General features: G+C 41.1%; 1 protein-coding gene across 38 annotated transcripts in view; it reads right to left on the bottom strand.

Annotated features, from left to right (window-relative positions):
* Positions 1-6,373: 6,373 nt before the first annotated feature.
* Positions 6,374-24,589, bottom strand: part of zgc:171422 — a 31,052-nt gene continuing 12,836 nt past the window's right edge. For 3 of the 38 annotated variants that reach the window (XM_087245505.2, XM_088649573.1, XM_087245507.2), the window contains 9 exons: positions 23,993-24,195; positions 22,354-22,446; positions 21,155-21,250; positions 18,656-18,766; positions 18,442-18,562; positions 15,330-15,585; positions 11,422-11,474; positions 8,027-9,265; positions 6,374-7,657 (listed from right to left, as the gene is read on the bottom strand). In XM_087245505.2, the coding sequence (XP_087101631.2) occupies positions 8,049-9,265; positions 11,422-11,474; positions 15,330-15,585; positions 18,442-18,562; positions 18,656-18,766; positions 21,155-21,250; positions 22,354-22,446; positions 23,993-24,195 (2,150 nt within the window). In that variant the 3' untranslated portion in view covers positions 6,374-7,657; positions 8,027-8,048. 38 annotated transcript variants of the gene reach the window in all.

The following is a 24,589-nucleotide window of genomic DNA, read 5'->3' on the forward strand; positions in this document are numbered from 1 at the left end:
ATCCGGATGCGGCAGCTTTCAAAATAAAAGCCGATTCGTTTAAAGTGACACCATAGAGCTTAGAATGACCAAGCAGCGCCCAGCAGCAGCCCCGCGACTCTATGGAGTCAGATTAGCCTCAAAAGAAATTCACGCAATAGACACGATGTACACATGCGCAGCCAAATTCACGTGCGTAAAATAGTTATTTATATTCACAAAAAAAATTTCACGTGCTCAAAATAAAAATACATTTTCATAAACTACGTTTCACAAATGCAAAACACCATTTGCAAATGTATACGAGTGTACAAAAAGTTTTGAACGTTTAAAACTTGCGAGTTCATCCTGAATGAGAATGTGCAAATCCTCTTTCACGTACGACTCCCCCTGGACACGCGTGTGTGTATTTTTGAGACTTTCCTGCCAGAGTCAGGGCAACTCGTACCTTTCAGCCAATCAGAGGAGAGCTGTAGTCAATAAAACCAACTCTGCGCTTCTTTTGCGCAGACTGTTCCTCTCCAGCATGGCGAACGGAGAAAGCAGCAGTCGCACTTTTTTTTTTGAATTTATTAATTTATTTGACCATATTTTACGCACGTGAATTTGGTTTTATGCACGTGAATTTGGCTGCGCATGTGTACATCGTGTCTTTTGCGTGAATTATTATTGAGTCTATTCTGACTCCATAGGATTCCGCCATTTTGGAGTGAAAGCGATCGGCCGTCTATTGGATCCTGTTGCTGTCGCGATGGCAAGCAGCTGCTTTGTTTTTTATTTATTTGTTTTTAAAAGCGCATTAACTGAGGTACAACATAAAAGAAGACAATACAACACTTACTATCACAATTACCAGCACTTTTAATAGTTTATTTTACAGTCTTATAATATGCTGTTGTTCAATGGCAATTTTCATTCCAAAATGGCCGTCGCGGCATCTAGCGGCCGTTTCCCCAAATCGCACTAGAGTGTCGCCTCTTGGTGAATCTATGCTCTTCGGTGACACTGTTTATATCTCTGTTTATGATATCGTAAATACGTGTTTATAATTTGACTAATAATCATAGAATTATTAGAGACACAACTCGTGTAAATCGCACATTCTCGCAAGCTGTTTTTTTTTTATACAAGGTCATTGAGAGAGAACCCACATTCAATATGATTATATATGCAAATGGATTGAACTCTAAAGTGACAGAGAACATTTCTATTGATATTACATGGTTTATTTTCGTGTTTATTAATAAAAATGATGAGATTTAATGCAGTACATTTTGTTAAAATATAAAAATCTACTAAAAACCTAAATAAATAAAACCTGAATCAGGTGAAACGAAGTAAAAATGAACATTTTTACACAAAAACGTTCATATAACTAACCCAGAGACAAACTGCTACGCTAACCCTACTGAACAATCAAAACAGCCTAGGCTGGTAGGCTGGTTTTAGCCTCTTCCAGGCTATTTTCCAGCCTGACCAGCTAATACCAGGCTGGAAATGTCTAAAAATCCTCTAAAACCAGGCTGGTCAACCAGCTTAAGCTGGTTTAAGCAGGTTTTTCAGCAGGGATCCTGCTGAAAAATCCAGCTTATTGGCTGGTTTTAGCTGGTTGACCAGCCTGGTTTAAGCTGGATATAGCTGGTTTTGGCTGGACTCCCAGCTTGGCTAGGCTGGTCAAGCTGGTTTTAGCTGGTCATCTCCCAGCCTGACCAGCTAAGACCAGCCTGGAAGTGGCCAAAACCCCTCTAAAACCAGCCAAGGCTGGTTTAAGCTGGATTTTTCAGCAGGGGACATATCTATTCAGCTATTTAATCATTAGCATCTTCTAACACTGACAGCTGAGCACAGTTTTCTGTCAGTTGAGGTGGTTTTAAAAGCTTGGCAGGTTGTGTTGTCTCTTGTTTAAAGACATGATGTTGAGATTAGGAGTAATAGTTTAGGATTCACAGCTAGCTTTGCTAACTCTTCATGTCCTTTAACATCGAATAACTGGTCGGTTTTCTTGTTCAATAGATTCATGAACGCGTCACTGCTGTGTTGATCCTCGCTCTGACCTAATTCAATGTTTGTTTCGTTGTTGTGCTGAGATATGATTCTCTCACAACGTTCATGGCCCGTTTGTAGTTAGAAGCCATATAAAATACACTCCCCGGCCTCTTTATTAGGTACACCTTACTAGTACCGGGTTGGACCCTCCCTTTTGCCTTCAGAACTGCCTTAATCCTTCGTGGCGTAGATTCAACAAGCTACTGGAGATATTCCTCTGAGATTTTGCTCATTATTGACTTGATAGCATCACGCAGTCGCTGCAGATTTGTCGATTTTGAATCTCCCGTTACACCACATCCCAAATGGGGGTCAAATTGATTGATATCTGGTGACTGTGGAGGCCATTTGAGTACAGTGAACTCGTTGTCATGTACTAGAAACCAGTCTGAGATGATTTACGCTTCATGACATTCTGCTGCTGTAGCCCATCCGATTCAACATGTTGTGTACCCAATAAAGTGGCCGGTGAGTGTAAATGAGATTGGATCTGGATGGGCTTTCATAAACACGCTACTTCTAAACCATTCAACGTCACTTAAATCCTCATTCTGATGCTCGCCTTGACCTGCAGCAGATCGTTTCTCTCATGCGATTGACTGATTAGGCATTTGCGTTAACGAGCAGTTGGACAGGTGTACCTAATAAAGTGGCCGCCGAGTGTAGTCACGCGTTTTGAATTTCTGAAATTGGACACGCTACACGCACTTACCGTCGCCCTAATCCAGTCATATCATTTCACAAGTCATCTCCCTCCGCCTCAAGGATAATAAAGTGACATCCGGAGGCAGTCAGTAAACAAACAACACGCTAAACAGTCGAGTTCAACTCAGTTTGGCTGATACTATAAGACCCGTTTTAACCCAAACATCGAGTTGATCAGCTTTAAAAGAAGTAGTAGTGATCATTTATTCACCATTTACTCAGTCGCAAGAGGTTATAAACTATGGAGACAGATAAGACTCAAAAGTAATTCACGCAATAGACACGATGTACACATGCGTAGCCAAATTCACGTGCATAAAACCAAATTCAGGTGCGTAAAATATTTATTTATATTCACAGAAAATTTTTCACGTGCTCAAAATAAAAATACATTTTCATAAAATACGTTTCACAAATGCAAAACACCATTTGCAAATGTATAAGAGTGTACAAAAAGTTTTAAATGTTTAAAACTTGCGAGTTCATCCCGAATGAGAATGTGCAAATCCTCTTTCACGTACGACTCCCCCTGGATACGTGTGTGTGTGTTTTTGAGACTTTCCTGCCAGAGGCAGGGTAACTCGTACCTTTCAGCCAATCAGAGGAGAGCTGTATTCAATGACACCAACTCTGCGCTTCTTTTGCGCACACTGTTCTTCTCCAGCATGGCGAAGGGAGAAAGCAGCAGTCGCACTTTTTTACATTTATTTATTTATTTATTTGACCATAGCCTCACTCTTTTTATCCATTATTTTGCCGCAGCTCCGCTCTTCTTATTTATTGTCTCGCAGCCCCATGAGTAAACTTTAGCCTGCAGGGTAATGATGAGAATTAAGGCCCCGTTTATACTAGTGCGTTTTAGTTTTAAACGGCGTTTTAGAATGAAAACGATCCGCGTCCACACTCGCGTTTTACCCAGCGTTTCTGAACTGCTCTCCGTCCACACCAAAACGCTGAAAACGCACATCACGTGACCACACACACACACTTTGGCAAGCGCTGGAGCCCGTCTACCCAGATGAGAGCTCTGCTAGTTGGACTTCTCATCAAGCATCTCCCGCTGGATCTAATCTCACTATATTTATTAAACGGGATATTTCATTCATCTTGTTGTCTTTATCTAACGACATGTTCCCTGACTTTGGGCATTGGAATCTTTTACTTGTTCTCAGTTAACGTGTCTAGGCTAAGCGCAAAGATAAGTTAATGATTAATGTAACCATGTAGCCTACATTCTGTATATTGACTGATCGCTTGCCTTTATTTATGTATAAACTTATTGTATGTTATAATTTTATAATGGCCATTATCGATTCTTAAAACTGATATTCAGCAAAAGAGAGGCTGTGTTTCGTATTTTCACTGAAATTGAAAGGAGGCAGTTGTTATCGGCTCCGTTTGTTATAAATATGCACACAGTGAAGATGATGCTCATATATGCAGCAGGACGCCTCAACATTTCTGCTGTCTAAGTTGCTAATGTTAAAATGAAAATAGGCAGTTCCTTATATCATGTTTACATTTTATTGTTGAGAAAGTGAAACAACGTAGCCAGGGTGATGTGAATGAAGTTATAAAGTACACTGTTCCCTTTGAAGATTTACCCGTGTCCTCGGTATAGTCTGCTTTTCCATATCAAACTGAGAAGAAGAGACTGCAGCCTTGATCAAGCTTGCGAAGTCTGAACTTACACGGAGAGAATGCAGGACTGAACTGTGTGTGGGCTACTTAATATTCAGGAAAAGCCCCAATCAGAGAGGTGAATGTCTGCAGCCCCGCCTCCGTTTTCAGATGTCTCCGTTTTCCATCATCCACACTGAGACGGAGCAGCAGCGTTTCAGAATGAAAACGGCCTCTCCAGCGTTTTCGAAACGCTCCGTTTTCGGCGCTCGACAACTCCGGCGTAGTGTGGACGGTTGGCGTAACCGTAGCAAAACTTATGCGTTTTCAAACTAAAACGCATTAGTGTAAATGGGGCCTAAGTATTATTCCGGCCATGCAAGTCTTAACAGTGCTGTTGTGGTCCAGCGGTCAGCACGTTGGGTTGCCACACCGTCGACCCGTGTTCGATCCTCACCTGAGTTAGTGTTTTTTTTTTCATTTTTATAGTTAAGACATACAAAACTGTAAGATTGTTGAACATTTGAAGTTCTAAAGTTCTTAGAAATGACTTTATTTTAATATAGTCAGTCGTGAACTGAGGTGGGCCGGTCTAAGGCTTGAAACTCCAGGGCTGAAAAGAAAAACTGAAAAACAGTTTATGTTGTCATATTTTCATTGTCAATTTTTTAGTTTCTAGCTTAATAAAAAAATTAATGCATAAGCATCATTTAAAATGATTATTTAAATAAATATTACGGAATGATAGGGTATATTTTACATATTAGGCAACTAAAGCACAGCATCAGCCTGTTTACGTTCATTAGATATAACCAGGGCCGGAGTGGGACTCCTTTTCAGCCCTGGAGTTTCAAGCCTCAGACCGGCCCACCTCAGTTCACGACTGACTATATTAAAATAAGGTCATTTCCAATTCAGTTACTAATGACACTATCACATCTTTTTCAAGAAAACAGCTGCTTTAGAACTTCAAATGTTCAACAACCCTTACAGTTTTGTATGTCTTAACAATAAAAATTAAAGAAAAAAAAAACACTAACTCAGGTGAGGATCGAACACGGGTCGACAGTGTGGCAACCCAACGTGCTGACCACTGGACCACAACGGCACTGTTAAGACTAGCATGGCCGGAATAATACTTACTTCTCATCATTACCCTGCAGGCTAAAGTTTACTCATGGGGCTGCGGGACAATAAATAAGAAGAGCGGAGCTGCGGCAAAATAATGGATAAAAAGAGTGAGGCTATGGTCAAATAAATAAATGTAAAAAAGTGCGACTGCTGCTTTCTCCGTTCGCCATGCTGACGAGGAACAGTCTGCGTAAATAGAGCGCAGAGTGGGTGTCCTCGACTAAAGCTCTCCTCTGATTGGCTGAAAGGTACGAGTTGCCCTGACTCTGGCAGGAAAGTCTCAAACACACACACACGCGTATTCAGGGGGAGTCATACGTGAAAGAGGATTATTCTCATTCAGGATGAACTCACAAGTTTTAAACAATGAAAACTTTTTGTACACTCGTATACATTTGCAAATGTTGTTTTACATTTGTGAAACGTAGTTTATAAAAATGTATTTTTATTTTGAGCACCTGAAATTTTTGGTGAAAATAAATATTTTACGCACGTGAATTTGGTTTTATGCACGTGAATTTGGCTACGCATGTGTACATCGTGTCTATTGCGTGAATTACTTTTGAGTCTTATCTGTCTCCATAATAAACCTTCCCTACAGAAAAATCCAGCTTAAACCAGCCTAGGCTGGTTTAAGCTGGATTTTTCAGCAGGGTTATGCTAGATTGTGTTGTTCTTCTAATCGAAGACATTTTGAAGAATGCCGAAAACCTGTAACCACTGACATCCGTATCAAACACCAAGCGAGTCAATGGATTTCAGCATTCTTCAAAGCATCTTCTTTTGTGTTCGACAGAAGAACAGAACAACTCAAAGGTTTGAAACAGATGAGCAAACGATGACAGAGTTTTCATTTTGGGTCAATTTTTCAGGAAGAAACGAGCATCACGCATTTTCACTTCCATCTTTACGTTGACACATTTATTCGATTCAGTGTGAGGCGATAACATTCAGCACATTTTATCGACAGCTGCTCACCGAGAATGAGTCTGGCAAACCTAAATCTAAAAGATACATCCAACAGAAAATATCCATAGCATTAAACAACGTCACAGATCGGTAATGCAGGAGCGTTCTTCGAATAACTTCATCGCATTGAAACCACCGAACTCAGCTCAATATTAGACCAGGCAGGGTGTAAACAAACACGTCTCAATTAAAGGGAGAGCGCAGGTATTATTTTTACGCTTGTATCAGCAAGAATAAAGGGAAAATTCTGGCAAAAATGAAAACTCACTAAACCTGACTTTCTTCTGTTAAGCACAAAATGAGATATTTTGAAGAATGATCACATTAATAGTAGGAAAAAAACTACTATGGAAGTCAATGGCTGTTTTCTTCCTTCAGCATATCTTAAATCGTGTTCAACAGAAGAAAGAAGCAAGTAAGAGATGAGTTAAATGATGACAGAACTGCATCTTTAAAGCAGGGGTGCTCAGTCCTGTTCCTGGAGATTCACCTTCCTGCAGATTTCAGTTGCTACCCATATCAAACACACCTGCCTGTAATTATCACCAGGTCTTCAGGTCCTGATTAATTACTTCAGGTGTGTTTGATATGGGTAGCAACTGAAATCTGCAGTAAGGTGGATCTCCAGGAACAGGGTTGAGCACCCCTGCTTTAAAGAGACTAAAAATAAAGCAAGATTACAATCGAGTATCTGATTGCAGAGCTGTTCCTTTGATAACAAACCCGATGAATCGGTGCATTTCATTGAGTGGCTTGCTGATTTAGAAGTAGAAGGGGACGATTATAAATAAACAAAGACGATACTGAGGATCATACATTCCTGTCGTTTTCAGAGCTTGATCGAGGTAGTCGTCTCTGAACTGTCGAAATCAGATAGAGCTGTTCTTTTTCTCGAACATTTCCTCTTTATTAACTTGCTGAAGCCGTGTCAAACGAAAAATGAGATATTCTGAATATCTTCGTGTTCGACAGAAGACAGTTTTGTGTGAACTGTGCCTTTACATGTCTCACCGTGAGAGAGAGAGAGAGAGAGAGAGAGAGATACACAGTGTGTAGGCTTGGACATCAACAGCAGTCGTGATGAGCACGAGTAAATGACACCATATTAATCTTCGCGAGTACAATTTCGCTTCTTACAAGGCACTCGGGATGACAGAACGATAAAAAACATGTATATACCCTGCTAAAAAATCCAGCTTAAACCAGCCTAGGCTGGTTGGCTGGTTTTAGCTGGTCAACCAGGCTGATTTTGGAGGGGTTTTGGCCACTTCCAGGCTGGTTTCCAGCCATTTCCAGCCTGGTCTTAGCTGGTCAGGCTGGAAATTGACCAGCCAAATCCAGCTAAAACCAGCTTGACCAGCCTGGTTTAAGCTGGATATAGCTGGTTTTGGCTGGACTCCCAGCTTGGCTGGTCAAGCTGGTTTTAGCTGGTAATCTCCCAGCCTGACCAGCTAAAACCAGGCTGGAAATGGCTGGAAACCAGCCTGGAAGTGGCCAAAACCCCTCCAAAACCAGCCTGGTTGACCAGCTAAAACCAGCCAACCAGCCTAGGCTGGTTTAAGCTGGATTTTTCAGCAGGGTAATGATGCTAATGCTAATCAAACGCTGTGGCTCTTCATGTGCCTGTTCAAGTGCGTGCGGCAGGTATACGCCTTGGGGCACATGGGGCAAGGGAACGGCCTCTTCCCGATGTGAGTGTACATGTGCTTGCTCAAGTCGTAGCGGCGGATGAAGCGTTTCCCGCACTGCATGCAGCAATGCGGACGCTCGCCGGTGTGAAAGCACATGTGCGCCGTCAGGTGGCTGGAAACGACGAACTTCTTCCCGCAGATTTTACACTGGTACGGCTTCTCTCCGGTGTGCGAGCGCAGGTGCACCTGCAGACAGCCGGCGGACACGAAACCCTTCCCGCACTGATGGCACACGTACGGCTTCTCGCCGGTGTGGATGCGGATGTGGATCTTCAAGTTCCCTGACAGTGAAAACTGCTTCTCGCAGTAGGGGCAGATGTGCGGACGCTCTCCAGAATGACACCTCATGTGGGACTTGAGCTGGATCTTGCTGTAGAAGCGTTTGCCGCACTGCGAGCAGAGGAGGGGCTTTTCTCCGGTGTGGTTGGAGAGGTGAGCTAGCAGACTGCTGTTCGCAGAGAAGCACTTCCCACACTGGTCGCAGATATACGGTCTGAACTCGGCGTGCGTCTTCAGGTGGCTTCTTAACTCGCTGTCTATGTTGAACGTCAAGTCGCAGAAGCGACACTTTCCTGGCTGTCGATCCGATTTGGACGGACGCGCTGCGTCCGCTTTATGGATCTTCTGGTGGATCAGACTCGCTCTATACGAGCCGAACGTCTCGTTGCATTGTTTGCAGGTGTAGTTCCGTTTGATGGAAGGAGTTCGGTGTCCGCGCCGGTGGCTGACTAACTGGGAGAGGCTTGTGAACGTGCGCCCGCACTCAGGGCATTTGTGTGTGGTCTTCTCTTTGTGCATTCGGTTGTGTTTGTACAGGGTCCTGAGGGATCGGAAGTGAGCTCTGCATTTGACGCACTTGAACACTCTGGTGTTGCAGCTGGAGATCCTGTGCGCCGCCAGCTGAGTCGAATCCTCAAAATCCTGCCCACACTGCAGACACTCGTGCGCCCCTGGCTTGGTGTGCGTCTCCTGGTGCTTCACGAGGTCAGAGCGGTAGATGAAGTATTTAGTGCACTGTTGACAGCGGTGTACGGTCCTGCCGGCGTAGTGGAAGCCTTTGGACGGGGAGTTGGTGAAACTGTCGGGACGCTGAGGAGGCGCCGCTGCCGGAAAAATGAGATCTCCTACACGTGGGTTGAAACACAAATAATTAAATCAAGGATCAGAAAGCAAAAAAGCAGGCTGTAATGAGAATTCCGGGCCTCATTCATGAACAAATCTCTTCTTAAACTCTACTTGAGCACTTTTCACGAAGATGAAGAAATGCAAAAATTTGCCTGTCATGCAGATTTTGTTAATTCAATTTAGTATTAGTTAAATGGATAGTTCACCCAAAACCTTGATCCGACGAGAGGCGACGTGGAAAACACCAAATCAACCGGCTGACTAGCCTGATCTCATGAGAAAACGTAAGTATTTTACGTTTTGTCAGTTTTGTGGCCAATTCGTACGAGTTCAGTCTAACAAAATTGTATGATTTTAGAAAGGATGCGTTGCACCAAAGACCACCCCTAACCCCAACCGTCATAGAGTGGAGGAACTATGACGTCAATTTGTATGCAAAAACCCGGAAGCGAGTTAGCATTTTAGCAGTTCCGGTTCCCTCGTCCCAAAGTCAATGGGGTTTTTGTATGGGGTTTCAGTAAAATCGCTTAAATAAGGTTTGTGGCGAACACCAACTCAAGATACTTTCACGTTTTGTTCTACGACATAAAACACATCAGTTACAGCACACTTTTGAATTTTTAATTCGGCCATGCTTCTGTAAAAAGACGGTTGCTATCAAGTTGCTCAATGGGACTACAGGCGGCGTCGGAGACATTATACGTCATTGAGCTGATCTGGTCTGGAGCGCAGCTCGCTTGTGTTGGGCATTTGAATTTGTCTGTTATTTAGGTATTTTCATGAAGAGTATTTTATAGTTTTTTGTGTTTTTCTAATTAAGAATTCAGATTGTGTGTAGATAATTCCTTCACTTGTAAAGGCTTTCGAGACACATTCATTTGTTGATCATTTATTTTAATTAAACTATATTATGAAGATACTGCTCACTAGTGCAGCCTCTCCTGCCCTCAGTAAAGCAAACGTGTGAATAAATGTGTAAAAATACAGACATATTAACGTGATCAAGTGATTTTTTGTCTTTTTTTCTTCATCTGAACACATTTTACTCAGTCATAACTGCAGTATTTACACTCCTCCATGAAACGTATAGCAGATGTGACTGTATGGGCTGGTTTTCGCTGTACGTCGTGACATAAAAGGAATATTGAATGTTGCTCTGTGTCCATGATGATGGAACTTGCAGGCATTTGATAGACTTGTTCCTCCTCACGCCTCATTTCTGTCATCTGTTAAGGTAAGCAGGCTGTGCGCGCGAGCGATACACTTATTTAAATATGTCTGATGAAAATACTATATAGGCAGATTTATACACGCAGTTTTAAAACTTTAGAACAACCGCAAAGCAAAACAGATGTATTTCCCACGTAAAAACGATCCAAAAGGCTCATAGGTCTATGTAATTTTGCGTATTTATTTGTTTATAATACATAGCGTGGATTATAATATAATATACAGAGAGATTAACTCTTTGTCATGGACATTATTTCTAAAAAATAAGCTTGAAAAGTCGTCTGTAGCAGGGTGGGGCTGACGTCACAGACGAGCGCCCCGAGGGCACTATAGTCCGTTTATAGCCTAATGTTAGCTTTTTAACTCTTGCGTTTGCATTTAAGATCCAAAAGTGCTCCAAGTTGTATTTTCGTGTGAGGATTATCCTGCTGGACTAAATGTGTAAGTGTAATGAACTGTGTTTGAACACAGAGCTTATTATTTGCAATCTTCGAAAAGCCTATGGGAAAATCCTATAGGATTTTCACGAGGGAACCAGTTTTATGCTAGCAGCCGATTAGCCTACAAAGTGACGTCATAGTTCCTTCACTCTATTGGGTGATGAGTAAATCATACTAAATTGTATGAACTAGATCGTAGGAATTCATTCGAATTAGCCACTAAATCAAAAAGTTACGAATTGCCGTGAGATTGTGTTGCGCTGACTGTCGACTTGGTGTGTACCAGTAACAGGTCATGTTATTTATGGGGAATTGTGGGGTGTTCATATGTTAATTTGGAAAAACTGGCATGCGTTTTCAATAATAATGACATGGGGCTCACCGTTCCACTGTACACTGTTCTCGGGAAGTTTCTTAAAAACAAATTCACGACAATTCAAATGATATTGATGAATGAGGCCTGTTGACTTTCAGAGAGGTTTTACCTGTGTGAGCATCATTGGTGGACGACAGCAGGTCTGGCTCTTTGGAGTCACACCTATAAAAACAATAAAAAGGATCTTTGATTACTACTTTTCTTACACAATGATTACAAAAAAAAGTGCCCTTCTGAATCAAATCAGCAGGATGCCCTTCTGGATCTTTCACTTACTGACTACGACTGACTACGCTTACATGTGTAGTCTAGTTATTTGCATTATTAAGGTGTTGACGTCAAGTGCATTCATTTAAGAGTTTCCTGTAATTTTGGCCGACTTTAACTGCAGTTCGGCAGTTTCACATAAACTCATGAACATTTCATTCATGCCCCCGTGACAAACTGGTGTATTAGACGCAAATAAGGATTAAAGGACTGCTGAGAGTGTTGTGGAATTTAATAACACACGCCGAATGGAAAGAAAAAATACTTCTGGATTTTGCAATGTGTGTGTCTGTATGTGTGTGCGGTCCTTTACTGACAGCAGTGTTTGTGAATCTTAAAAATATGGCGAAAAGTCCTACATGACGCTAATAGTTTGACCGCGGTGTTTACTTCAATAATGCCACTAATATCTGCATACTCCACACGTCTTAACTCCATTTCTGTTTAGTTCAGTGATGACTTTAGTCGGATTAAAGTGATCAAAAAATGTTTGGAGCTTTTGTAGAATGAACAGTGAGTAAACACAAGCACATCTCATTGAACAATTTATTTTCATCACCAATTATCAGAGTAGAACAGTTTCTCAAGCAGTTTGTGATGCATTTTAGAAAACAGGAGATAAGCCCCTGATCTAATGCGCCACCTGGCTGGAGAAACCCATACTCAAAGACTTACTTTTAGTCATTATTTGGGTAGCACACATATTCTGAATGCCTTCGGCAGAATTTAAATGAGCCCTTTTAATCTAGATTATTCCAAGAATACAGTGAGATTAATCTAGATTTAAAAAATGAATTATGCCCATCTTTAATATCAATATCGTATGCGTGAAATAAAGTCGATCATTTCATATAATTTCATATCATCCATTTTTTGTTTCGATCCATCATTTTGTATAATTTTTGTTATTTAGTGTAACACTTTTTCGCCATCTTAGGACGCACTCGCACTAGGCTATTCGAACTATGCCCGGGTGCGTTTCCTGGTTTGTTTGACAAGTGTGAGGGCTCTGAATTTGGCCCAGGCTTGGTTCAGTGTGCCGGCCCTAGTCTTGTTGGAGGAGGGCAGTTCCAAAGAGCGGTTCGGTTGGGCTTTGCTGCAGTATGCTTGTAGTGTGAGTGCGAAACTGAGACCCGGGCTGCGTCCGAAACGGCATACTTCCATACTATATAATACGTTAAAATCAGTATGCGAGCCGAGTAGCATGTCCGAATAATACATAAAATCGAAAATCAGTGGGCGAGAAGTACCCGGATGACTATTTCCGGCGAGATTCTGAAGTGCACATGCACGCTGCGCTATCCCATAATGCCCCGCAAGAGAATTCATGAAAGGAAGTGAGGTGACGCAACTGACGCTGGTAGGTCACGTGACCATGACAAAATGGCGGATGTAGTACGTCCGAATTCCATTAATACTTTTCACATTCATACTGTATAGAGCGTACTTTTTTAACGGCCGAGCAGTACGTTTAAATTCAAATGCAGTACCTACTGAGCAGTAGGCGGTTTTGGACACAGCCCCGATGTCACTTTTGAGGGACAGTTTCATATGGAGTGATTAATCATTCTTACTGTTCAATGAACGAGAACTGTCATGGATTATTAAAAACACAATCCTCTCGCTGCACCTTCAGCAAACCTCCTAATACTGTACCTGCAGCACGAGGAATTTATGGTCATCTGTGAGTGTAAAAATCTGTTGAGCAAAATATTCGACTGTGTCATCGCATGCCAAACGACTTAAAAATAACTTTTAAATTCTGTTAAAGTATGAGTGCAGGCCGAGGAAGAGAGGGGAGGAGGAACAGTCGTGCCTGAGCACGGTTCAAGACAACCATGCCTGGTGTGAGTACACCCATAGACTTCACCACGAGGATGCAGGCAGAAATGTGAATAACAGCATGGGGAGAAACTTGCAGGCTTAAATGTACAATGTTTACATTTTACTTTATGCTAGGTCTGTAATCGTTAGTTTTTAAAAGCGTGTTTTATATTTTAATATAAAATTTTATATTTCTACATTCTCAATCAAACATTTGCCCAGAACTGATATAAATAAAAAAAATAAATAAATCAATCAATAACATTTTGCATGTTCTCCCTGCGTTCGCGTGGGTTTCCTCCGGGTGCTCCGGTTTCCCCCACAGTCCACAGACATGCGGTACAGGTGAATTGGGTGGACTAAATTGTCCGTAGTGTATGAGTGTGTGGATGTTTCCCAGAGATGGGTTGCGGCTGGAAGGGCATCCGCTGCGTAAAAACTTGGATAAGTTGGCGGTTCATTCCGCTGTGGCGACCCCGGATTAATAAAGGGACTAAGCCGACAAGAAAATGAATGAATGAAGTTTCCTTGTTATGCTGCGTTTACACCAGACGCGGAACGCACGTCAAGCGCGAGTGACTTACATGTTGTCAATGCAAACGTGCGAATAGACATCATGTGGTGCGATACGTGCGAATGACGTGAATGGCGCGGTGCGAATGGCACGATACACGCGAATGGCGCGACGCGAATTGAAACTCAAATTCGAAAATCTGAACTTCAGCGGACATTCGCCCCGCGTTAACCAATCAGGAGCTTGCTCTTGTGGGGGCGTGATTGTGACGAATCGCCTGTTGTCGGTGTTCCGGGGGAAAATCCTTCAGCCGACATCAAACTGGATTCGGCTCAGTCAGAAGCACCGCTAAAAGCCTCCGTCATCCAGGTTCAGTTTCTGGAGAAGTTTATGAGCTCACAGAGCTGGAAGAACCTCTGAAAGGACTCAGACACGACCCTAAACGTCTCTACGCTGTTTTTCAGTCTTCATAAAGCACATAAACACTGTTATTTTCTTCATAAAATCAATGTTAGCCATATAGCTATGAAGCTAGAGTCACCCGGCAGACAGAAGCCCTGCCCATCACGCGAATCCGCGTCTGTTCCGAAGTGAATTTGACGCGCGAATGAAGCAGGGTTTGACGCGCGAATGAAGCGAGTAAACTCAAATGTTCACGCAGCAATTTACGCGCGAATAGCACGATTTGTCCGCGCGTTCCGTGTACATACTATAGTGTGCACACCAGACGCGTAACGTGCGGATAAATCGTGCTATTCGCACGTAAATTGCTGCGTGAACATTTGAGTTTACTCGCTTCATTCGCGCGTCAAATTCACTTCAGAACAAATTGTGTCATGCTGTAACTACAATTAATTATGCATGCAATTATCCCTAAACCTAACCTGCATTCTAACTCTAGCCACACAATAACATTACATCACAACAAACTATTAATTGATTGCATTTATAGAAAAGGTACTATATTGTGATACAGCGTTATCAGGATACGAGACATATCATGAGATTATATAGCGAATTAAAATTTTCATACAAAATAAACACTGACTTGCCAACCTTAACCTTAGTAAATGAACAGTTGATCTGAACATCCTGCCTACACCATACCACTTTTTGAATCCAATTTCGGTGTCTGGTGGAAGCACTTTTAGCTTAGCTTAGCATGGATCATTGAATAAGATTAGACAATTAGCATCTCAATCTAAAACGAGCCAAGGGTTTTGATGACTTTCATATTTAATGCTCGACTTCTCTGTAGTTACAGAGGAGTAGCCATTTCCTACAAGCTCGAAGAAGTTGCCAGTGGTCTAATCTGATTCAATGCTTTATGCTAAGCTCAGCTAAAAGAGCTCCTGCCAGACCTTGAGATCGGCTGGATTAAAAGTAAATGGTAAAACTCAACGGTTGCTTACTCTTGCAGTTTATCAGCATTTGTTTCCTTTTCTCCATCGCTGTCTCTGAAGGATGATTCGCTGTTGGAGCTAGATCCCTCATTTCGGACATCTGGATCCCCTGCCAGTGTCTCCTTGTCTACAGTCTGTTTTAGTAGGTTTTTCGGCTCCTCTAGAAGTAGCGTGGCATCGTTCTGCTGATTTACAAGGACCGAGTCGCCAACAGGAGGCAGTGACAATGAGGAGACTATTCGATCCTCCACTATTGATGGAAGAACTGAAGAAAGCAAGATGAAAACAACTAATTAATCTTAATCTTCAGCACTGGCTAATAGGGCTGTAACGATACACCAAACCCACGATTCGGTTCGTATCACGATTTTTGACCCACGATTCGATTCGTATCACGATTTTTTATTTTATTTTTTTCGTGTGGGGTGGGAAAAAAAATATTTTTAAAACTATTTTTAATTAAATAACATTTGAAAAATCTTTATAAACTAAACATAAAAGAACAATATTAACTATGCAAATTATTAACAATATAAATAGCCATATATAAAATAAATAAATAGCCAAAGCTATATCACTTCTGTTTTCTTTGTAACAAAATACTGTTGAAAAACCAAACTAAACTCCATTGTTTAGATGGTTCAAGCATGTTGAAAATTATTTTTCAATCAAGTTCTCTTGCATAGAAAAAGTAAATTAAATAGCTAGGGATGCTCATTTCGTTAATTTTGCTAACCGACAACCGCCGCTCATTAATCGGTTATTAACGGTTAACTGGTCAGACTACTATTAATTTTATATTAAACAAATTGACGTGTCTATTTTGTGTCTGACACATTAAATATTGCATTTTAAAATACTGATTTATTTTTATATATTAATAACGGAACAGAACAACAGAGCATCTTCACGCACCTGCAGTGTGTAGCACAGAAGAGCAGAATAATCTAAATAAAATGAATAAAATAAATAGGAAAGCCCTAAATTATTTTCACTTAAATAATTAATTATTTTACAAAACGAAAATACTGACTGATTCTTTTTAATAACCGGCATAGGCTTTTTTCCAATCATGTTTATTTCTTCCGTCAAATAAAAATCGCAGACTTCCTCAAATTGCTCGCTCCACGGAAAATATGCATTTATTTAATGCCCCGCTGTTATTATTATAATCACAAAACCTTTTACATTTTAATAGAAATCCTTATTTTAAAGATTTGTTTAAATATGATATTGCATTAATCTGCGTACATGCTTTAAGCTGTAAAATAAAAAGTAAAGCCTATTTGTTGCGTTTATTACGCAGATCCAGGTCAACATAAGCGCTGGTCTAGTATCAACAGGTCTGTATCAAACAGCAATATTCTTCTTCCATTTTGCTTCTTTAGCAAATGTGTCTGTAGGCACGGGTTATACGTTATCATCCCGCAAATTAAGTATGCCTTGCAGTTAAACAAGTGGCCGAAAATAAGGCGCACCTTACTGCCTTTATGTTGACAAGGAAAAAAGAAGAGGCTGGTCCTCTTATAAACGACTGAATCAGCTGGGTATCGATTGTGCAAAAGTGTTGCTGTCTGTGTTGTTGCAATTGTAATATTTAATACTATTGTGATATTCAAGATTTGTATATTCATACAGCTCTGGATAACTTAAAACAGCGATTAGACCTTCAGAGCGGCATTAATGCGTCCTGAAGTAAAGCGAAACGGCTATAAACTCCAGCAAGATAGAGTGATTATATGCAGAGCCATATACCTTTATCTCTAAATAAAGTAGGCTATAACTATAGAAACTGTGTTTATTTTAACTGAAAGCTTCTGCGTGTTTTCTGACCTCCCAAAGGTTCAAACAGAAAGCGCACTGCACGGTTACAGAAAAGTTTGGCTGTTACCTGACATCTGGTGAACGCCCATCCCTCTCTGCGCAGCCACATTAACAGTATGAGCAAATCATCGTATATGCGCTGAAAATCCGGCCGCTTTGACAGCATTGGCAATGTTTCTGGCGTTGTCGGTTGTCAAGCGGGGTTAAGTTGGTTTTGTTTTTGATATTCTTGACACATTCAGACGGCCCCTTACTAAGAGCTCTGTGCGAGCTCTCCCGGCTAAATATTGCGAGGGCTTAAACGGAGCAGTGCTTGTAATGTCGAACGAAAAAAAGTGTTAATTAGCTCAACTTTTGCTGACGTTATTGGAAAGGTATCACGGGGTGGGTGTGTCGCGATTCTTCCTTATTACACCGCGACACAAGATCGTAGATCTGAGTGTCGCGATTTCGATTTTATATCGTGTATCGTTACAGCCCTACTGGCTAACTGTCCTAATGACATAAATTTGTGATTTTCCATTTTTAAGTTCACCAAAAAATTTGAATTCTGTTGTTAAGAAACACTCCATTTTTAAAAAGAGGCAAATTTACAACATTTTACTCAGTAATTTGATCATTTTTTAGTCTATTCAGCCGATCTCCGGGTCTCATATGCGCACTTTTAGCTTAGCTTAGCATAAATCATTGAACATGATTAGACTATTAGCAGCTCACTCGAAAAAAAAAAGACCAAACAGTTTTGATCATTTTCGAATGTCGAAAGTCAAATGTAACGTTTGACTCCTCTGTAGTAATGTTGTATGAAGACTGATGGAAAAATAGCAATTTGCTATTTTCTAGAAGCTCAAATAAGTTGCTAACGATCTAATCCGATTCAATTACCTATGCTAAGCTAAGCTAAAAGTGCTCCCGCCAGATCTGGAGATCAGAATGGATGGAAAAAAAATTTAACTTAACAGTTTAACTCTATTTCCAAAAACAAAAGTGGCGTGTTTCTTTAACATATTTATAGGTGAACTAATACTTTCAAGTTCTCAAATCTGCTCCCTATTAAAGATATTCAATCCGTTTTCTTAAATTAACCATGTAAAATCATCTCTACAATGCTGATTTATTCAGAATTCAGTCTAAAGACTCTCTGCTGCATTCAAATGCTTACGTAAACAGACATTTTTGTAAATGTATGCCCCTTTAGGTTCGTTTTCTGTGCCGCCTTTGTTGTGTAAAGACGCTTTAAGCTTAGTTTGACCAAAAGAGGATAGCATACAGAATGAATCTGGCATTAAAATGTTACCGTTTTTTTCCAGAGTCCCACAAATATCTGATTGCAGCAAGGACAGCAAACTGTGCGACTTGCAAACCGAGTCCACATACCCATCCAGCTCACCAGGACGGCAGCTGAGCAACGATGAGAGCTGAAATTGAAGAAATTGAAGTATTGAAACCCCAAAACAACCCCTAAATCATTCAGATAGCGTAAGGTAATCGAGAAGCTCATATAATCAGACCTGTTTGAAGTTTGGTACAGGCAGGAGTTGCTCCAATCTGGAGAGAAAAAAGCCAACGAGGACTTGCAGTGCTTTGTCAAAGTCAGGACCGTACTCCACTGGAAATACTTCCTGAAATACAAAAACTCTTCCTTTTAGTTGCAGCACAGCTCTTACATGAACACTATGGAGCTGGAGAAGTTATACAAATACTAGACCGCTAGTTTTATACACAAAGATATTTACAGTAGGTGTCGCCTACGCTGTTGTTGTCTATTGGAAGGAATGCGTCAATAGAGCTGCCATTTTGGTACAGGGTAGCGCTCCTTTGAAATGAACGCAGGATCAAGGTGGATTCTGATGACTGTGGCCATCCAGAGCCATAGGCTACGTCCGAAACCGCCTACTACTCAGTAGGTACTGCATTTGAATTTAAACGTACTACTCGGCCGTTAGTAAAGTACGCTCTATACAGTATGAATGTGAAGGTATGAATGGAATTCGGACTTACTACATCCACCATTTTGTCATGGTCACGTGACCTACCTGCGTCAGTTGCGTCACCTCTCTCCCATTCATGAAATCTCTATCGGGGCATTATAGGATAGCGCAGCGTGCATGGGATGCGCACTCGAGAATCTCGCCGGAAGTAGTAAGTCATCCGGGTACTTCTCGCATACTGATTTTCGAATTCTATGAATTCGGACATACTACTCGGCTCGCATACTGATTTTAGCGTACTATATGGTATGGAAGTATGCGGTTTCGGGATATATATACACATATATCTATGATTAGTGCACAATGTTAATACTTTGCCTTATGGTCAATGCAGTAAGTGATTGTATTATCATCAATAACGTTACTTGTTTAGCACAAAAGTTCGTAACATACAAAACCTATGACACGTTCTGCCTTAATGCTTTGTTTTGTCGTAACTACACCTGTATGCAGCGCGGAAGTCCAGCATCTTCACACTGGCTTTAATTGAATGACTTTTGTTCTGGGAGCACTGTACCAATATGGCAGTGGCATTGACGCATGCTCAGGGTGCGTATGCTATATTTAGTGTATATATCCAAGTTTCGTTCCCATTATAATCACAAATGTTTTGCATTAAAAAGAATTTTATTTCCCCGCTCTAAATACTAAATCATACTAGGCAAGTCTATACACAGAAATACACGTACAAAAGCTGTCACTGAGGCCACGGGTGCGACTGAAATTGTATACTTCATGCGAGTGTCACGTCTGAAATAGTAGCATTGGAAATTCAGTATGCGAGGAGTAACCGGATGAACGACTTCTTCCAGCGAGATTCTGAAGTGCACACCTAATGGTCATGTTATAATGACAAATGGCAGACGTAGTACGTCCCGATGTGTAATCGGCCCCTAAGACCACTGGTGGAACTTTTTTTTTTTTAATCACAAAATGATGGCAGTGGACTTCATCCAATGACCTCCATTATACGAGCTGCGTCCTAAACCGTCTACTACTCAGTAGGTACTGTATTTGAATTTAAACGTACTACTCGGCCGTTAGAAAAGTACGTTCTATACAGTATGAATGTAAGCTGTATGAATGGAATTAGGACGTACTACGTCTGCCATTTTTGTCATGGTCACGTGACCTACCTGCGTCAGTTGCGTCGCTTCACTCCCATTCATGAATTCGCTCGCGGGGCACCATGGGATAGCGCAGCTTGCATGGGATGCGCACTTCAGAATCTCGCTGGAAATAGTAAGTCATCCGGGTACTTCTCGCATACTGATTTTCGAATTCTATGAATTCGGACATAGCTTACTACTGATTTTAGCGTCGCTACTGTATAGTATGGAAGTATGCGGTTTCGGACGCAGCCTCAGTAATTTTCGCAAGCTCTGTTAAATTTGTTCGCAAGTCTAATTACCTCGAATTTTATCACTTTTTGGTCAGCCAAAATCAGACAAGTGGCCTAGGAAGAGTTCGATTAAACAGGTTTTGCGAAAAATTCAAAATAGCGAAAAAATTTTCAGAATGGAAAATGACGTCATAGGGTGCGTTTGAATCGGACTGAGCCAAGGATTCAGAGCATTTTGATTGTAACCCATTCGGTACAAAAGTTATAATATTAAACATAAGTGAAACTTTGGACAAGTGGTGTCTCTTTCATGAATTATCTCGCAAGGCATCATGGGATAGCGTAGCTTGCATGGGATGCACACTTTAGAATCTCGCCGGAAGTAGTACTCATCAGGGTACTTCTCGCATACTGGTTTTCCAATTCTATGAATTCGAACATACTACTCGGCTCGCACACTGATTTTAGTGTACTGTATAGTATGGAAGTATGCGTATTCAGACGCAGCCTCAGTCACCAAAAGACAACGATTTCAGCTCTAAATCTTCTTTAATGTTCTACTGAAGTAATGCCCCTATATCTTGGTAGGCCTGAGGGTGAGTAAATTGTAAATTGTCTATTTTCTGTAAACTCTCCCTTTAAGTTGCTTACATGTGTAACAGATCTAGAACACGGACCTGAAAGAAGTATTCTCGCTTCATGGCGTCCTCTAGCAAGCTGAGGACGAGTTGAAGTACGCTGTCCTGCAAGCTCTCCATGTCTGTGTCGCTCACCTGTGGACAGGTAAATTGCGTGAATTAAAATATTGTGAATGTGTATCATTGAAATAGTAACGCCACAGGTAGTTAGTAGATCTGTGTTAAAAAAAAAAAAAAAAAAAGACCTGCCGCCACCTGGAGGAAACACTACATTTTAATAATAATTCGTCTAACATATCTTTCGTTTACATTGCACTGAAAGCCGCGCACAACTCTCACAGCTACGGCGTTAGATGTTTTTCACTAGGTGCGTCTGAAAGGCGCGAGCGCGTCTTCCGATTGCGCACGCATATTGCCATATATTCTATTATTGGAAATAACAAAATTGCGCACGGAAAAGCAAGATATTTCATATGAGCTCGGAACTTTAAACTAGCGCACACGTGGCATAACTTTGTTTAGTTGCAGCAGTTTCGCTCGGTGTAACAGTAACGCGACGTTAAGAAACCTTTAAGCTTAAAGTTCCTAAATGTTTTGGGCTGCTCGCGCCACTCACTTGCTTAATGTCAGGTGACTCATGCTCTGCGCAGCCTATAACTGCAGCTTCGTGTGTATTGAACAGACGCACGTCACTTCATAACTATAGCGGCCATTTTTCGACTGAACTAAATTTATCTTTAATGTCTCGGTCACACTATTTTGAAGGGCGAAACAAATAGCCTCGCGATCCGCCAATTGAATAGCTCTGCTCTATGGTTTGGCTACATGTGGAGAGCGTGCATCACGCGGACAGAGGAGCTTAGCCAGACCAATCGAGAAATATATTTATGCTTCTTTAGAGTCAAACACCTAAACAATGCTTGAAGAAATGTAAGACCTCGTAAAAACGGGATTAAGACTTTTTAAGGGCCTTAATTTTCAAATAATTGATTTATCAACTTTTAATACTTTTAAGGACACCCTGTTTAAATAGCTCCAGTTTCCCTGTTTCTGTGTTTACATTAAGTAAACAATGGTGAGTTTGGTGGCCTTCACGACCAATCACAGTCATTTCTGTTGAGTACATGAACACAATGGTCAATCAGCGCTCAAATGTTAGCAGGAAATGAACGTTTTTAAAACTTCAGTTACAACAGGTAACAAATTCCAGTATCGTAACAAAACAAGAGTTGACCTACCTTCAGTAAATCGGTAGTCTGGATTTGGTGAATGTGTGATTTGACAGTGTGAAGGTCTGCTGGAAGCTCGCCTCGACACATCTCAAGAATCATCTAAAAGATAAAATCACAGCAAACAAAACAAATCAGAAAACTGACAGACAAAACAAAGTTTGAAAAGCTACACATCTAACTGTTTTTAGGTTTGTTAGGGCTGTTTCTCAATACAAAGCACGCAAAGTTCGGACTTGCCAAGTTCGGACATGGAAGAACGAACTCTAGAGGAAGTGAGGACGCAAGTCGGGTACTTCTTCAAATGGAACGGAAGTGTACTTTACAACGTCACTTACCTCACCATGGATTCATCGGTCTCACTGTACACTAACAATAAAATTAATTATATAAAACACGGCCCTGTAATTGTTATAATATTGATATTATAAATCTACATTTTTGATTTAAGAAAATGTAAACAAATCACTATAAATGTGAAGTGAAATGGGTTATTATACACAGACTCCTGTCTTTTATTATCAGGTTTAATAAAGTACAATGGACATTATACAAGTATAAAGTATAGGACACACACAATAAGAAATAAAGATAACGTTAAGCAATTTGGTAAACAAAGATAAACAGCGTACACGGTAACAATTAAAGACAATTATAAAAGGTAAAAAAATAATACACCTGAGAACAAATAATAGATTAGATCCAAAATCTATCCGTTAGATATTCACAAGACGTATTAAATATCATGTTTTACTACAAAGGAGGGATGAGATCCAGCGGTACATCTGAGATCCGAGACTGAAGTAAAGCTGCACTGGCGGGGGGGAGGTGATGACGGAGCTCCCGCTGGCAGGCTGAGAGTCGGAGTCCGCATAAGCTGAGGCACATCGTTAAAGACGCGCTATCTTTGTGAATAAACTGCCGATTCGAGTTTAAACAGCTACATTCTCGCCTGAAAAAGTGTAAAACTTTATTTTGTGACACAGCAGAGGTGTATTTTTAAAAACGTGCGGGTTTTCTCCTCCACCGTTAGCATTCGCTGGTTTAGCTGCAATGCATTCTGGGATACCTGAGGTTCGCAAGTTCGCATAAGTCACCTCTCGATGCATCCTTGGCCAAAGAGGCAGAGAAAATACACATGCGGGAATTTTATCTGTCAAGATGCGAACTTTGAATTGTAACAGTACTTCGGCGACGACTGAAGACGTTTCACGAGGACACAAGAACGCAAGTACGGGCAAGAACGCATATTGAGAAACCACCTAGCGCATGAGGCATCCTATTTTGAATCAAAATAAATTGAACAAAAGTATAGTAAATAAATGATGTCGACCAATTTGACATCTTACGATGTCTAATGTGAAACATCACGATGGAAGTGACGTCGTAGGTGACGGTGAATTAATTAATTGACTCATAACAAATTGATTATTTGTCGCCTACCGTTTCAACTACCTGACCCGCATAGTCTTTGTTCTACCCAAAAATAATAAATCATAAATAAGTAGCGCATGTGTTTGGACTTAAGCAAACTCCACACAGAAACGCCAACTGACCCAGCCGGGACTCGAACCAGCAACCTTCTTGCTTTGAGGCCACAGTGCTAACCATTACCATGCCCCCACCTCAGTATTACATAACATCTCACCTTTGCTCGTAATCCCACTATCAGTGTGGCCCTCTGCCTCCTGCTTAGGAGTTCTGGCACGAGGTTGGTCATCACCGAAACGAACTCTTCCAGTTTTCCAAACTGCTCCACGTTCTGATCCTGGACAATCTGCCACATGAAGGCGGACGTGAGACGCAGAGGAGAAACCAGGAGCCGCAGTGAGGACAGAGACGGGACGAGATCTGCATATGGAGAGAGACAGAAAAACGTTCATCAGTATATAACCCACAGCTTGCCTGGTTTAAGATTCTGACAGTATGAAAACCTTGGTTTAAAATATCAAAATATTACAATTACTGCTCTAAAATTTGGGTAAAATAAAATGACTTTTCCCCCGATTAGACAGACAATATATCTTATTTTAAGAAACATTTAAGAATATGTTGGATCATTGACTTCTGCTGTCTTCACAAGTAAACCACAGATTTCTTTTGAAATGGCATCTGTGGATATCTTACTTGTCTTTGGATATATTCAATTCAGCTTTATTTGTATAGCGCTTTTACAATGTAGATTGTGTCAAAGCAGCTTCACATAAATGGTCATAGTAACTGGATCAGGGTAGTTCAGTTTTCA

Source organism: Danio rerio, chromosome 4 (assembly GCF_052040795.2).
Source record: "Danio rerio strain M-AB ecotype USA chromosome 4, GRCz13ab, whole genome shotgun sequence".
NCBI lineage: Eukaryota > Metazoa > Chordata > Actinopteri > Cypriniformes > Danionidae > Danio > Danio rerio.